The sequence below is a fragment of the Salvelinus alpinus genome, chromosome 7, assembly GCF_045679555.1.
Source record: "Salvelinus alpinus chromosome 7, SLU_Salpinus.1, whole genome shotgun sequence".
Lineage (NCBI taxonomy): Eukaryota > Metazoa > Chordata > Actinopteri > Salmoniformes > Salmonidae > Salvelinus > Salvelinus alpinus.
In genome coordinates, this window is record NC_092092.1 from 14,359,302 (window position 1) to 14,370,763 (window position 11,462).

At 44.1% G+C, this 11,462-nt stretch overlaps 1 protein-coding gene across 2 annotated transcripts in view; it reads left to right on the forward strand.

Moving 5' to 3' along the window:
* The window catches only part of LOC139580508 (CSC1-like protein 2), a 111,451-nt gene that overhangs the window by 39,670 nt on the left and 60,319 nt on the right, over positions 1–11,462 (forward strand). Inside the window, exons 4-6 of one of the 2 annotated variants that reach the window (XM_071409269.1) lie at positions 5,356–5,394; positions 7,550–7,640; positions 10,777–10,814. In XM_071409269.1, coding sequence (XP_071265370.1) covers positions 5,356–5,394; positions 7,550–7,640; positions 10,777–10,814 — 168 coding nt within the window. The remainder of the gene's footprint in view (positions 1–5,355; positions 5,395–7,549; positions 7,641–10,776; positions 10,815–11,462) is intronic. The other variant, XM_071409270.1, reaches the window with a different exon arrangement.

Genomic DNA, 11,462 nt, shown 5'->3' on the forward strand with positions numbered 1-11,462 from the left:
TCAACCATGACTTCTCTGCTCCGTCCTGTTCTCCCTGTTCAACCATTGCTTCTCTGCTCTGTCCTGTTCTCCCTGTTCAACCACGACTTCTCGGCCACGCACGACTCCAACTCAATTTGAACAAAACGAAGGCGCTGATCGTGAACTACAGGAGATAGCAGAGCGAGCACTCCCCCATCCACATCGACGGGGGCCACATCGCATCGACGGGGGCCACATCGGCGTGCACATCACTGACAACCCGAAATGGTCCCTTCACAGAGACCGTGTGGTGAAGAAGGCAGAGCCTGAAAGAAATGTGGTCCCTAAGATCTTAACAAACTTCTACAGATGCACCATTGAGAGCAGTCCTGTTGGCAATTGCACCGTCCGCAACTGCAGGGCTTTCCAGAGGGTGGTGCGGTTAGCCCAACGCATCATGGGGTGGGGGGGGCACACTGCCAGCCCTCCAAGACATATACAGCACCCGATGTCACAGGAAGGCCAAGAAGAGCTTCAAGGACAACAACCACCCGAGCCACAGCCTGTTCACCCCGCTATCATCCAGAAGGTGAGGTCAGTACAGGTGCATCAAAGCTGGGAACGAGAGACTGAAAAACAGCTTCTATCTCAAGGCCATCAGACTGTTAAACATTCACCACTAGCCGGCCTCTGCCCAGTACCCTGCCCTGAACCTTAGTCACTGTTACTAACCGGCTACCACCCAGGTACTCTACCCTGAACCTTAGAGACTGCTTTGCCCTGTGTACATAGTCATGGAGTCACTGGCCACTTTAATAATGTTTACATACTGCTTTACCCACTTTATATACTGTATTCTAGTCCTGGTTCATCCTATATAACTACTGTATATACTGTATTCTAGTCCTGGTTCATCCTATATAACTACTGCTGTCCACTTCATACTGTATTCTAGTCATGGTTCATCCTATATAACTACTGCTGTACACACCTTTTCTATTCATACACAGTTTTCGTAAAGTATTCAGACCCCTTCCCTTTTTCCACATTTTGTTACGTTAGACTTATTCTAAAAATGGATTAAATAAACATTTTATTAATCTACACACACAACCCCACAATGACACCAATTTTTTAGTTATGCAAATGTATAAAAATAAATAAAACCACTACTTAGGTAAATAAAGTTTTTCAGACCCTTTGCTATGACACTCGAACTTGAGCTCAGGTGCATCCTGTTTCCATTGATCAGGTGCATCCTGTTTCCATTGATCAGGTGCATCCTGTTTCCATTGATCAGGTGCATCCTGTTTCCATTGATCAGGTGCATCCTGTTTCCATTGATCAGGTGCATCCTGTTTCCATTGATCAGGTGCATCCTGTTTCCATTGATCCTCCTGGAGACGTTTCTACAACTTGACGGGACAAGTTTTTCTAATGTGTGTTTTTTTTATCCCTGGGAAAAACTCCTGGCCCTCGAGGAGGATGTGAATTCTGTCAAACTGTAGCAACCTTCACACAAATTATATTTAGACGAGACTAACGGGGCTTCCTCTAGACAGTGACGGCAAAGGATGGACAATAGAACTCACAGGGGCTGAGGTGGCTTTATGCAGGTTTACATTGTGAGGTCTGGGACTTGCTTTATGCAGGTTTACATTGTGAGGTCTGGGACTTGCTTTATGCAGGTTTACATTGTGAGGTCTGGGACTTGCTTTATGCAGGTTTACATTGTGAGGTCTGGGACTTGCTTTATGCAGGTTTACATTGTGAGGTCTGGGACTTGCTTTATGCAGGTTTACATTGTGAGGTCTGGGACTTGCTTTATGCAGGTTTACATTGTGAGGTCTGGGACTTGCTTTATGCAGGTTTACATGGTGAGGTCTGGGACTTGCTTTATGCAGGTTTACATGGTGAGGTCTGGGACTTGCTTTATGCAGGTTTACATGGTGAGGTCTGGGACTTGCTTTATGCAGGTTTACATTGTGAGGTCTGGGACTTGCTTTATGCAGGTTTACATTGTGAGGTCTGGGACTTGCTTTATGCAGGTTTACATTGTGAGGTCTGGGACCGGCTTTATGCAGGTTTACATTGTGAGGTCTGGGACTTGCTTTATGCAGGTTTACATGGTGAGGTCTGGGACCGGCTTTATGCAGGTTTACATTGTGAGGTCTGGGACTTGCTTTATGCAGGTTTACATGGTGAGGTCTGGGACTTGCTTTATGCAGGTTTACATTGTGAGGTCTGGGACTTGCTTTATGCAGGTTAACATTGTGAGGTCTGGGACTTGCTTTATGCAGGTTTACATTGTGAGGTCTGGGACTTGCTTTATGCAGGTTTACATTGTGAGGTCTGGGACTTGCTTTATGCAGGTTTACATGGTGAGGTCTGGGACTTGCTTTATGCAGGTTTACATTGTGAGGTCTGGGACATGCTTTATGCAGGTTTACATTGTGAGGTCTGGGACTTGCTTTATGCAGGTTTACATTGTGAGGTCTGGGACTTGCTTTATGCAGGTTTACATTGTGAGGTCTGGGACTTGCTTTATGCAGGTTTACATTGTGAGGTCTGGGACTTGCTTTATGCAGGTTTACATTGTGAGGTCTGGGACTTGCTTTATGCAGGTTTACATTGTGAGGTCTGGGACTTGCTTTATGCAGGTTTACATGGTGAGGTCTGGGACTTGCTTTATGCAGGTTTACATTGTGAGGTCTGGGACTTGCTTTATGCAGGTTTACATTGTGAGGTCTGGGACTTGCTTTATGCAGGTTTACATTGTGAGGTCTGGGACTTGCTTTATGCAGGTTTACATTGTGAGGTCTGGGACTTGCTTTATGCAGGTTTACATTGTGAGGTCTGGGACTTGCTTTATGCAGGTTTACATTGTGAGGTCTGGGACTTGCTTTATGCAGGTTTACATTGTGAGGTCTGGGACTGGCTTTATGCAGGTTTACATTGTGAGGTCTGGGACTTGCTTTATGCAGGTTTACATTGTGAGGTCTGGGACTTGCTTTATGCCCCTCCCAGGTGTAGGCTCCTCCCAGGTGTAGGCTCCTCCCAGGTGTAGGCTCCTCCCAGGTGTAGGCTCCTCCCTGGTGTAGGCCCCTCCCAGGTGTAGGCCCCTCCCAGGTGTAGGCTCCTCCCAAGTGTAGGCTCCTCCCAAGTGTAGGCTCCTCCCAGGTGTAGGCCCCTCCCAGGTGTAGGCCCCTCCCAGGTGTAGGCCCCTCCCAGGTGTAGGCCTATGCAACTGTAGGACTAATAAAAAATATGTACTTAGTTGGTCATCACTATTATGTTGAATGATGAATTCAAGTGACTCATTTCTTATTGAAAAGGTCTAGACAGCCTAGCCAGCCCAAGTTGGAATATAAAACCAACGTTGATCACATTCTCTCCTGACACAAACAAATAGACTATAAATACATAAGGTAACGTAATCGTTTACCCTGACCAGATGGACAGTGTGCAGCTGCTGTTGTTAGTAGCCTACAGGTTCACACTGAAAAGCCATCTCGTTTTCATCCTAGCATGTCAGATCTCTAATGTTTAGGCCTAGTCTAGGCTGCTGTGACATTTTATGTAACGAGCTTTTCCTTGTCTGTCAAGTGAGGATGCATCATCACGTTTGTTAAATAAATACAGAGCGAGAAAAAAATCTCACTTGAAGGGTGCATTGTGGGAAAACAATGTGCTGCGTCAACACCTCCCTTTTAATGGATAATGCGTTGGAAGAGTCATCAAATCATTCTGAATTCAGTTCAACATCCCAGAGAAGACAGTAGAAATCTCCATTTGCTCAGCAAGTAAAGCAATTTAAATGGCAATTAACTCTGCAAGCTCCTTGTAGTTGCCCTGGTCAGCGGCACGATGAGAGAGAAAGGTTCCGCAAAGTAGAAAACAATTATTGCGTGGCCCGAAGATGCAGTAGTGTAGATGAGCTGCTGGAGAACATCCCTGGTTGTTCTCACTTTATAGTTGTGTTGCGCAGTTTGAATACACAGACTGTCGTCCGTTAGGCTACATGATCAATGCTGCTTTTTCCCCCCAGAAGCTTGAGGCAATGAAAGGGGTTCTTCAACAAAAAAATCCATCATATTGTCGTTAGAAAACTGCACTCTGGTAGCTAGCTAGCTACTGAAGTTAGCACGGCAAATATAAACTGCACTCTAGTAGCTAGCTAGCTACTTGCTACTGAAGTTAGCACGGCAAATATAAATAAATTACACTAACCTTACAGATGTTCTAAAACCAAGACGACAATATATAACCTACCTCAGTCTCCTGTAGTTTGAAGAAACTAATTTGATTTCCTAAAAATCACTATTCACTATCTCAATCTATCCAACAATGTCACCAACTCACCAAGCTTCTAAATCACACGTCCGTAGTACTAGGTTAATTCTTTGATGGGTAACGCGTTAGTTCATACTGTAAAAGTTTTGATTGGATGGGAGGACGTCCTCCAGAAGTATTCATAATTACCATGTAAGTCTATGGAAGTGGGTAAGAACCATCAGCCTCCTAGGTTTTGTATTGAAGTCAATGTACCCAGAGGAGGATGGAAGCTATCTGTCCTCCGGCTATACCATGGTGCTACCCTACAGAGTGCTGTTGAGGCTACTGTAGACATTCATTGCAAAACAGTGTGTTTTAATCAATTATTTGGTGACATGAATATATTTAGTATAGTCTTATCTAAAAATTCTAACTTTTTAAAATTTGATTTGTAATTTTTCTGGATTTCATTGAGTAGGATGGTCCTCCCCTTCCTCCTCTGAGGAGCCTCCACTGGTAGATTTAGTAGCTGAGATAACTGTGCTGTATTGGGGGACTTGGACAGAGCCAGGGCGATGGTCCATAGATAGGCACATTATTCACCCCTGCTGCATGCCTGCACTACTTGTAAGTAATCTCATATACAGATAGTGAATCCCCTTTGACTTAACATCTAGGCCTACTGTATATCTGTTTGACGCTTTTTAATTCAGTTATGAACCAAACATAAGTAGCCATTTTATGGATTTGTGGTCTTTATGGTGCTGTTATTATATAGACAATAGTCAAGACTACATTATTTGTACTCTTGTCAAGCTTGTGTCCCTCTTAAGCTCAGCTGGTAGAGCGTGTCGATTGAAACACCAGGACCAACCATACCTCAAAAGGGTTTGCACGTATGACTTGAGTGACTTTGGTTCAAGGCGTTTGCTAACGGGATGTATATTAATGTGTTTGGAAATGTTTCTAATATAGCAATGCATAACCCCAGCAGAGGCCCTCTGTCACTGTAGAGACAACTGAACTGGGATTGGACCTGATTAACTGCGTGGATCACTAGTTTCTCCTCCAGGACCAAGCTGACCTTCTTGTTTTTCTGTTTTTGTTTTCTCTCTGAAGACGGAGTCAGCGATACAGCCGTCTGGACGAACAGGAATAGTATGTAACGTTACCGCGTCACCCTGCTGCTTTTCTTCCTCTTGTCACATTGCTGCTCGTCTTCCTCTTTCGTAACCCTCGTATCTTCTAGGAGTAACGCTCTTCCTTCCTTTCCTACCTAGGCTGGTGTGGGTTGGGTTGGCCTCTCTCTCGCTCTCTCGCTCTCTCTCGCTCTGTGTCTCTCTCTCTGTCTCTCTCTCTGTGTCTCTCTCTCTGTGTCTCTCTCTCTGTGTCTGTGTCTCTCTCTCTCTCTCTCTGTGTCTCTCTCTCGGTGTGGGTTTTCTCTTTCCTTCTCTACTACCTACTAGTCACCTCTTCCTGCCAATCAGCTGTGTGTCTGGGGGTTCTGTATTACCTACTAGTCACCTCTTCCTACCAATCAGCTGTGTTAGTGCTTTGGGTCCCCAGGACCAGGATTGAGAAACACTGCTCTCAGTCTGTGTATTAATGACTACACATTGGTGTTATGTTGTCTCTGTCAATAACCTTCTCTGTGAATACCCTTGTCTGTGAATACCCTTGTCTGTGAATACCCTTGTCTGTGAATACCCTTGTCTGTGAATACCCTTGTCTGTGAATACCCTTGTCTGTGAATACCCTTGTCTGTGAATACCCTTGTCTGTGAATACCCTTGTCTGTGAATACCCTTGTCTGTGAATAACCTTTGTCTGTGAATAACCTTTGTCTGTGAATAACCTTTGTCTGTGAATAACCTTTGTCTGTGAATAACCTTTGTCTGTGAATAACCTTTGTCTGTGAATAACCTTTGTCTGTGAATAACCTTTGTCTGTGAATAACCTTCTCTGTGAATACCCTTCTCTGTGAATACCCTTCTCTGTGAATAACTTTTCTCTGTGAATACCCTTCTCGCTCTAGCAAGCATCTGTCATCTTAAAGGCCCATTTCAGTCAAAAATTAGATTTTTCTGTGTTTTCTATATATTGCCACACTGAGGTAGGAATAACACTGTGAAATTGTGAAAATTTTGACAATGTCCTTTTTAGTGTAAGACAGCCTGAAATGTCTGCCTGTTTTGGTGGGATGTAGTTTGGGCCTTCCATGATGACATCACCATACAGTAAAGTTTTTTAATAGACCAATAAGAAAGATAATTCCAAACCACTCTGCCCGAAAACAGCAAATTTTCCACTTTTCCCCTCCCCACTCCGATCACGCCCACGTCTGCATTCTCTCTTTAACAGGCTTGGCTCTCTGACGGAGACAGTTAGTGTATCTCTACAATCCTCCTACTGCATGAAATGGGGCTGTAGAGGTTCGTTCTGGATCGTTGTTGTCCCACTGATGGGGTGCGTGAGGAGCAGTGTTGGGGGGGGGGGACGCGTTACATAATTACTACGTAGATTACTTTTATGAGTAACAGAGTAAAATAACGTGACTTTTTCAAAAATCGCCATGCTCCCTCTGACAGTGAAACTGAGATTTTATTTTAACGCAAAGTAAAATGGTTGGGTTATATCCAGATATTCGTACCGTTTCTGTGTACGGTATTACCGGAAGTGAATACAAGGTGCGCTATTTAAATTTTAAATAAAAACAGTAAAAAGTATGCACAAAACAATTTGTGCATCAGGGATCTTCATCCAGGAGGGGATTGACTGTCTCCAGTGTGGGTACCAGTATTTTTTAGCTAACATTCCACTCCTTGCCTCTCCAATGAGTAGGTGTTCCCAAAACTTTTGACTGGTACTGTATATATAATGTACATTTTTTTTTCAAGTAACTTATCCCAACACTGATGAGGAGTAGTAGCCCACTAAAACCTCAACCCCTGTCTCAGGTCAATTACATTTAATTCTGTCAATTCAGGAAATGAACTGAAATTCCCGAATTGGAATGTAAGTGGTACAACCGTGTGAACACAGCTCGGGACCAGCCTCTCCAGACCATTTCAGAGCCTTGTACATGTTTGACCGGTGAACTAACTACTCTGTAAATAAATACACCATTGATACTGTACTACAACGGTGATATCAAAGCCTAACTATTTGAGATTAGATTTGTTTTTTGTTGTTGTTGGTGTTGTGCAATGCTAATGCTTGGCTAAAAGCGATCTCCATCAGGTTTGTTTTTGGGGAGCGCTAGGCTAATGCTAAGCTAATATTAATTGTATCCTTTTAACATTGTGTGTGCGCAGTGTGGCGTCTGCCATAACGTCAGAGCTTCCCGATCGCTACGAACGCCTGACCTCTGTCTCCAGCTCAGTGGATTTTGAGCAAAGAGACAACGTAAGTACTACTTCCTGGTTTTACTGGGGTCATGGGGTGTGAAGCGACTATGCTAGGGCAGCGGTTTCCAACCTTGTCGGTTTCGGAGACCACCAAACCGTTAAAAGCTCTTGAGGACCACCATCGAGAATTATTTGCATTGTGAAAAGTAATGTGAAATTTCTTGTACCATTAATACTGCCAACTGTTGCTATTCTTTTGAAGAAAAAAAAACATAATTTGAAAATAAATTTGTGGACCACCTGCAGTAGCCAACCCCCCGCGGACCACATGTTGAAAACCACTGCACTTGGACTAAAGTCCAAACACAAAAACATGTTTGAGAAAGAGCTTGTAATAAATTACTTCATATTGTCAGTAGAGCTGGTACAATTACTGTGTCACCGACAGTTAGGGATGGAAACCGTCATGAAAATGAAATAACCGTCAAACCTGTTTAACATATATATATATATATATATATATTTTTAAAGTCAAACGAACAGCTGACTGAATGGCCACAATGCAGCAGCTGCACACACAGAAATATAATGAATAGAACAGGCTTGGAAACCTCTAACCTTGGCAATTTGACTGGTAAACTCATGGGTACACTGGCAATGGCCGCCTGGTATTGTGATGCAATCATTTCCATGGTAATGTAGAATGTTCATTCAAATGATGTGGCTCACGCAATGGAATGTTGAGTTTAATCAACCAATCACAGCACGTATTTTACTTAGTTCTTTGCTCCTATAGGTTCACTTGCCATGGCGGCCAGTCCACCCATTATGCCATCATTGACTTGACTGGGGGACGCCCGTTCTATTCGTTCTATTTCTACGGCAGCACATGCAGTCATGAGCGGAGGAGAAAATGTGCGTTTACATTTTTTTGTTTGTTTTACTATTTGGTATTTTATTAGGATCCTCATTTAGCTGTTGCAGAAGTAGCAGCGGCGACTCCTGGGGTACACGTTATTCCAACGGTTACTGTCATCCAAAATGCCATGACCGTCACAGCCCTCAACGGCAGCATAAACAAAACATGACTTTGAATTGCTGGCCAAGTGTATTTTACCTCAGAACAAGATAGTTCAGGAAGAAATGGAAACGCTCGAGGTTGGGTTGTGATTGGGAGTGGTTTGCTGAGTCCACTACTGTCACCTGACATTGCAAGAGTGTATAATAGTCTATCTTAAAAAATAAAACATCTTTATAACCTTTATTTAACTAGGCAAGTCAGTTAAGAGCAAGAATAAGATTCTTATTTTCAATGACAGGCTTGGAACAGTGGGTTAACTGCCTTGTTCAGGGGCAGAACGATAGATTTTTACCTTGTCAGTTCGGGGATTCGATCTTGCAACCTTTTTGGTTACTAGTCCAACGCTCTAACCACTAGGCTACCTGACGCCCCAGACCTAACCTAACCTACGGCAGACCTAACCTAACCTACGGCAGATCTAACCTAACATTCTGCAGATCTAACCTAACATTCTGCAGATCTAACCTAACCTACGGCAGATCTAATCTAACCTACGGCAGAGGAATACCTATGTAAGAATGCTGTTCATTGACTACAGCTCAGCATTTAACACCATAGTACCCTCCAAACTCGTCATCAAGCTCGAGACCCTGGGTCTCGATCCCGCCCTGTGCAACTGGGTACTGGACTTCCTGACGGGCCGCCCCCAGGTGGTGAGGGTAGGTAACAACATCTCCACCCAGCTGATCCTTAACACTGGGCCCCACAAGGGTGCGTTGTCAGCCCTCTCCTGTACTCCCTGTTCACCCACGACTGCGTGGCCATGCACGCCTCCAACTCAATCATCAAGTTTGTAGACGACACTACAGTGGTAGGCTTGATTACCAACAACGACGAGACGGCCTACAGGGAGGAGGTGAGGGCCCTTGGAGCGTGGTGTCTGGAAAATAACCTCACACTCAATGTCAACAAAACAAAGGAGATGATCGTGGCCTTCAGGAAACAGCAGAGGGAGGTAGTGGAGAAGGTGGAACGTTAAGTTCCTCGGTGTACACATAACGGACAAACTGAATTGGTCCACCCACACAGACAGCGTGGTGAAGAAGGCGCAGCAGCGCCTCTTCAACCTCAGGAGGCTGAAGAAATTCGGCTTGTCACCAAAAGCACTCACAAACTTCTACAGATGCACAGTCGAGAGCATCCTGTCGGGCTGTATCACCGCCTGGTACGGCAACTGCTCCGCCCACAACCGTAAGGCTCTCCAGAGGGTAGTGAGGTCTGCAGAACGCATCACCAGGGGCAAACTACCTGCCCTCCAGGACACCTACACCACCCGATGTCACAGGAAGGCCAAAAAGATCATCAAGGACAACAACCACCCGAGCCACTGCCTGTTCACCCCGCTATCATCCAGAAGGCGAGGTCAGTACAGGTGCATCAAAGCTGGGACCGAGAGACTGAAAAACAGCTTCTATCTCAAGGCCATCAGAGTGTTAAACAGCCATCACTAACATTGAGTGGCTGCTGCCAATATACTGACTCAACTCCAGCCACTTTAAAAATGGAAAAATTGATGTAATAAATGTATCACTAGCCACTTTAAACAATGCCACTTAATACAATGTTTACATACCCTACATTACTCATCTCATATGTATATACTGTACTCTATACCATCTACTGCATCTTGCCTATGCCGTTCTGTACCATCACTCATTCATATATCTTTATGTACATATTCTTTATCCCTTTACACTTGTGTGTATAAGGTAGTAGTTGTGGAATTGTTAGGTTAGATTACTCGTTGGTTATTACTGCATTGTCGGAACTAGATGCACAAGCATTTCGCTACACTCACATTAACATCTGCTAACCATGTGTATGTGACCAATAAAATGTGATTTGATCCTAACCTACGGCAGATCTGACCCAACCTACGGCAGATCTGACCCAACCTACGGCAGATCTGACCCAACCTAACCTACGGCAGATCTGCCCTAACCTACGGCAGATCTGACCCAACCTACGGCAGATCTGACCTAACCTACGGCAGATCTGACCTAACCTACGGCAGATCTATTAACTCTAATATATGACACATCTAACCTCATCTAATCTACAGCAGGTCTAACCTAATTGACGGCAGATCTAACCTAATCTCTTCTCTCTCTAGGGCTTCTGCTCCTGGTTAACAGGCATCTTCCGCATAAAGTGAGTCTCCCATAAAGTTGGTTTTGTGTGTGTGTGTGTGTGTGTATGAGAGAGAACGACCGATAATCAACTGAGCCAATCTATCGGGCGATATTGGCCATCAGCCTTTTGATAGTCTCTTTACATAGCATAACTGCTACTCTGCCAGCCACCACTCACTGAGGAATGTCTAGCTGAGAAAATCTCCCTGCATGTTTATGGACCAAGAAAGCTGAAGATCAGTGAGTTTCACACTTCTCAAACGACGGAAAGATTTGAATCATTCAGACAGAACGTTGTTTAAAATAATTTTCTATCCTCACTCTCAATGTTAGATATTATTATGCACATTTATGGATTGGTAGCAAATGTCATTGTCATTTGAGCTAGTAATCATAGTATTAGCAGTAAACAGTAGAAAGTGATATGAGCGACGTGGAGATGTCAAAGGGAGCGGAGTTGCAGCCTCGCACGATCCAATCGCAGCAGTAGGATACAAGTTACAACCCGCCCATTTCTTGACAGATAGCTGAACTAGCCAATTGAATTGTTTGGAATTTCGTCCCGGCAGCTGAGTTGCTTAGAGATGCGTCCTGACAGCTGTTTTGTTTTCCCATCACGGAAAATGACATACTATACTGAACAAAAATATAATCACAACAAGCAACA